This window comes from Capsella rubella, unplaced genomic scaffold (assembly GCF_000375325.1).
Source record: "Capsella rubella cultivar Monte Gargano unplaced genomic scaffold, Caprub1_0 scaffold_225, whole genome shotgun sequence".
NCBI classification, from domain to species: domain Eukaryota; kingdom Viridiplantae; phylum Streptophyta; class Magnoliopsida; order Brassicales; family Brassicaceae; genus Capsella; species Capsella rubella.
The window spans coordinates 1-5,283 of record NW_006238704.1 but is presented as its reverse complement, the minus strand read 5'-3'; the positions used below and the strand labels follow the sequence as shown (position 1 = coordinate 5,283).

General features: G+C 39.7%; 2 protein-coding genes across 2 annotated transcripts; both read left to right on the top strand.

The window, feature by feature from the left end:
- Positions 1-403, top strand: LOC111829681 (polyadenylate-binding protein 2). Its single transcript, XM_023779543.1, has one exon. The coding sequence runs from the start codon at positions 1-3 to the stop codon at positions 217-219; it is 219 nt and encodes a 72-aa protein (XP_023635311.1). The 3' UTR covers positions 220-403.
- Positions 404-2,169: 1,766 nt separating this feature from the next.
- LOC17874223 (polyadenylate-binding protein 2) lies at positions 2,170-5,271 on the top strand (the record flags this gene model as incomplete). Its single annotated transcript, XM_006279030.2, has 8 exons — positions 2,170-2,784; positions 3,056-3,174; positions 3,395-4,051; positions 4,137-4,214; positions 4,292-4,381; positions 4,507-4,644; positions 4,809-4,976; positions 5,079-5,271. Coding segments are annotated over exons 1-8 (1,705 nt in total), but the record flags the coding sequence as incomplete, so codon positions are not given.
- Between the last annotated feature and the right edge of the window lie 12 nt (positions 5,272-5,283).

Genomic DNA, 5,283 nt, shown 5'->3' with positions numbered 1-5,283 from the left:
ATGCTGGGTGAGAATCTATACCCGTTGGTGGAGCAGATTGAGGCAGAGTCTGCAGCAAAAGTAACTGGGATGCTTTTGGAAATGGACCAGACGGAAGTGCTCCATCTATTGGAGTCACCAGAAGCTCTCAAGGCCAAAGTTGCAGAGGCTATGGATGTTCTAAGGAGTGTTGCAGCTGGTGGTGCAGCCGAGCAGCTTGCATCCTTGAACCTCTCTTAACTTGTTTTACCATTTGATCTTGGCTGTTGTCTCTCGCATACAATTGGAGTTGTTTCTTCCGTATTCGTTTTATCAGGGGGAATTTGTTTTCCTCCACATAACTTCCACTTTTGTGTTGTTTTAAACCTTGTTTTTAAAATCACCAAAAGAAAAACATATCTGCTTTGTTCTTTGGATTTTACTTGCTTGGTCTTTTAATTTTTAGTTACTTATTCGATTTAGTAGTGTTTACGGAAGATGAAGTTATAAATATAAGGTCGATGCAGGTGATCCCTTCTTTGCCTTTCTTACTGTGATTGTGATAGTTGATTCTATTCTATTTTCGTACCAGTTTTGAAGATTTTATTGTATGGAGAAAAGGTGGCCTAAATCGTTTTGGTAAAATTGTAAAAATGATCTCAATTAACTCTTCATAAAGTTACGAAAAATGATCGAAATGAATCAAATAACGGATATTGGGGGAACGAATTGCAGTTGCACAGTTTATGTGTGAACATCTTTAGTATTAGTTCGACTTAGAAGAGAACAAGTAGGTAACTTCATCGCTGCAGGTTTGGAAGCATCGTTTTCATTCTCTCCAGTGTATGCTGAAAAATGTCTTGGCAAGGTTGGACATACAAGCAGTTCGTCTCGAGTCTCGGGTTGAACAGATGTTTGATGGTTTGGATGATTTCGATGGTGCAGAAGAACGTTCCATTTGATGAGCTGGTTGGAATGCAAGGGCCAGTGTTTCATTTGGTTGATAATACCTTTTACGGTAAGTTGATGTGTTCCTCTCTTGTTATTCATATTTTATAATTACCATTTTGTTCTTTACTATTGGACCTTTTTTAAATCTTGTGATGTTCTTAATTTTGCAGGTTCTAGCAAGCAATATGATATTCCTTGGTGTTGTGATATTTGTGCCCTTTTCACATTAGGACGGCCTCGGGTTATACTGTATCACGTGTCATGGCTTTTGGCTGCTGCTAGAGGCCCTGTCTTGTGTGGTTCAGAAACGAGAAACCTTCACAACTCTATCCGTGATGCCCGTTATTTCATTGGTCGGAGAGTCCATAACCTCGGGGAAGCTGTTTTGGCTAAAGAAAACCAAAGTAGTGAAGATGCAGGAGATGGTGTCTTAGGAGTTAGGACGTGAGGGAGATGTTGATAAATGATAATGGACTAAGGTTTCGACGTGCAACCCAACAAGAAGCTTAGAAAGAAAATAGTATTTTGAATTGGTTATTGATTATGTTATTTTTGTTGCATACATATGGAAATAGATTTAGAATTTTAGAATTTTAGAATTTAGAGTATAATAACAATTACTTTGAAAAGTTTTCAACATTACCTTTTTGACTTGGAACTTGCTAATAAGAAATGTTATACATACAGCATACTGACATACTATAATATCTTTTAACCAAAAAAAAACAATGTAAAGATAAATCAAACAAAAATGCTAAATATAAGTTATTTAGATATGTCAAATCTAAAACTGTGCCTATGTGATTAAAAAAAAGAATACACAATGAAAAAAAAAAAAAAATTGATAAGATAATACAATCGAAACAAAATTACAAAAATGTTGTAAAAACATCAAAAAGAAATATTCAAAATAAGTAATTATATGTCATCAGCACATATTAAATTTGAATTGGAATAATTATGACAAGGTAAATCTCGTAGAAATTATTAGACTCACTAAATATCATCATCACTGTCTAACTTGGTTACTAAATCAAGTTTAGTTGCTAAAATGCATTCCCAAGTCCCACGTAAGGCACGCGCGCATCTGTTTTGACTTTTCCGAGAGTGACGAGAACGAAGACTGTCCAACTGTGAAAATTAAAATCTTTACGTTTTACTTCAGACTCAATCTAACGGCTGAGATCTTTCACCACTCCTCCTAGGGTTCTAAGGGAAAATAAAAATGTATATATTTTTATTTTGGTTTAATATAAAAGCAGAGAATAGAGGAAACCGTATTCCATCTTTAGCAATCGCTTGAGTCTCGCCTCCATTATCTCACTTCGCCGTCGCAGGCATCGCCGCCGGCAATTTCTTACCCTTATTTCATCTTCCCTCTCCTCTGCTATACCCCAAAAAAAAAAAAACAGAAAAGCCACATAAAAGATAAAAACCTTCGCTTAGCTTTTTTGTTGATTTTGCCGTCCGATTCGATTTCTTTTGTTGTTTTTGAGTTTCTTAGGGTTCTTAGTTTGGTTTCACTATAATAACGAGAGGGGAGGGAAGAGTAACAAAAACCCCCAAAAAAGTCAAAAAAGTTTCGAAAAACCCAAAAAAAGAGAGAGAAGAGAATGGCGCAGGTTCAACTTCAGGGTCAGGCTGCGAATGGTTCGACCGTGGCTGCTGCACCGGTCACGCCAGGAGGAGCAGCCGCCGCCCAGTTCGGCACCACGTCGCTTTATGTGGGGGATCTTGATCTCAATGTGACGGACTCGCAGCTTTTCGATGCGTTTAGCCAAATGGGTCAAGTTGTCTCGGTTCGTGTCTGTAGGGATTTGGCCACTCGCAGATCACTTGGCTATGGATACGTTAACTTCACCAATCCCCAAGATGGTTAGTCTATTCAAATTTTGAGTTTTTTTTTTTGCAAACAAGCAATTTTCGATGTTATAGAATGTTAAAAGGATATTAGGGTTTGCTCGATAGTACTGGTACTAGATTTAACTTGAACGTTTTGGAAATGTTGATACTTTCCGGTGTTTGTATAGATGCAATGTGGTTGATGCTGTTCCGAGAAAACTTAGCCTCTGCTTAATCAATCTTTCTCATGCGTACATCTTATCTTGTCTTCTAATTGTACTTTTATCTTGTGTCTTTGTTGCAGCTGCAAGAGCCATCCAAGAGCTGAATTACATACCTCTTTATGGTAAACCTATAAGGGTTATGTATTCTCACCGTGATCCTAGTGTTCGCCGAAGTGGTGCTGGGAACATTTTTATCAAGGTATGCTTGCTTGTCTTGTCTGTGTGCTCCCCTGCTTTTCGTTTCTGCCAAAGTCATTTGAGTCTCTGTTAAACGAGATGATTGTTTGGAAAAAAATTTAATATTGTTTAATCCCATTGAAGAGACTTTCTTAAGTAATTGATTTCTTTTGTTGTGTACTTTTTTTTCGAGTGTTCGCTCTTTCTTTCTTTCTGTTGCTAACCTGGCTATAAATATGCAGAATTTGGACGAGTCCATCGACCACAAAGCACTGCATGATACATTTTCAACTTTTGGAAACATTGTGTCGTGTAAGATAGCTGTGGATTCTTCAGGCCAATCAAAAGGCTATGGGTTTGTGCAATATGCCAGTGAAGAATCTGCCCAGCAAGCTATAGAGAAACTGAACGGCATGTTGCTTAATGACAAGCAAGTGTACGTGGGTCCTTTCCTGAGGAGACAAGAGAGAGACTCGACTGCAAACAAATCCAAATTCACCAATGTGTATGTGAAGAATCTCGGGGAAAATACTACCGATGATGACTTGATGAACGCTTTTGCTGAGTATGGAAAGATAACAAGTGCTGTGGTGATGAAAGATGGAGATGGCAAGTCTAAGGGCTTTGGGTTTGTTAACTTTGAAAATGCTGATGATGCTGCTAGGGCTGTGGAGGCTCTCAATGGACACAAATTTGATGATAAGGAGTGGTATGTTGGTAGAGCCCAGAAGAAGTCCGAGCGGGAAACAGAATTAAGGGTCCGGTATGAACAGAATTTGAAGGAAGCTGCAGACAAGTTTCAAAGTTCGAACTTGTATGTGAAGAATTTGGATCCTAGCATTTCAGATGAGAAACTTAAAGAGATATTTTCTCCTTTTGGTACCGTTACATCTTGCAAGGTCCAATATTCTTCTCTCTCTTTCTCTGGAGTGATTTGACCTTTCTAATTCACTATTTAAGAATCTCTTTCATATAATGTGACAGGTGATGCGGGATCCTAATGGAACAAGCAAAGGCTCGGGTTTTGTTGCTTTCTCATCTCCTGAAGAAGCAACTGAAGCTGTAAGTCAGTTATATTGTCATGTTGGATGTGTGAGAAAATGAACTTCGATTATTACTAACTGTGGAATCCTGTACAGATGTCACAGTTGAGCGGTAAAATGATTGAAAGCAAGCCACTATATGTTGCAATTGCTCAGCGGAAGGAAGACAGAAGGGTCAGACTACAGGTTTGCCTCTCTTGGAATCACCTCATCTTGTTATATAGCTACTACGTCTATTGTCCTAGTATTTGTATCACATACATCTCTCATTTGTGTTCTCCTGCCGCTGATTGTCTACATGATGTGAATAGGCTCAGTTCTCCCAAGTGAGGCCAGTTGCAATGCCGCCATCTGTTGGTCCCCGCATGCCAATGTATCCCCCCGGTGGTCCTGGTATTGGACAACAAATGTTCTATGGTCAGGCGCCTCCTTCCATGATTCCTCCCCAGGTAATTCTTCATGTTTGCTCTACAAGCTACCCAATGCTTTTAAGTCACAGGAGAAGATTTAAAATCTTTGGAGTCAATAGTTGCGATACACATACTTGAGCCTTTCCGATTATGTTTTGAGACTTATCCGGATTATAATAACTTGTGATTGTGGAATGCCACAGCCTGGGTATGGGTTCCAACAGCAGCTTGTTCCTGGAATGAGACCTGGTGGAGGGCCACCCAATTTTTTCATGCCTATGGTTCAGCAACAGCAGCAGCGTCCTGGAGGAGGAAGACGCCCTGGGGGAATCCAACAGTCCCAGCAGCAAAATCCCATGATGCAGCCACAGGTTCTTCTCTTTTCCTTATTGAGTTGCAATAAAAGCTGCTTTACTTGCTCATCTCTCGCTTAATAGTTGATCATATGATATATCTGTTTGACTGGTGGTTAGATGCATCCAAGGGGTCGGATGTTCCGGTACCCACAAGGACCCCAAGGCCGTGGTGGTAGTGGTGATGTGCCTCCATATGACATGGGCAACAACATGCCATTGCCTATTGGAGCTTTGGCTTCAAATCTGGCTAATGCTAGTCCAGAGCAGCAGAGGACGGTGAGAGAATCTCTAAAAGATCAAGTAGTGAATGGTTTTGTTTGAA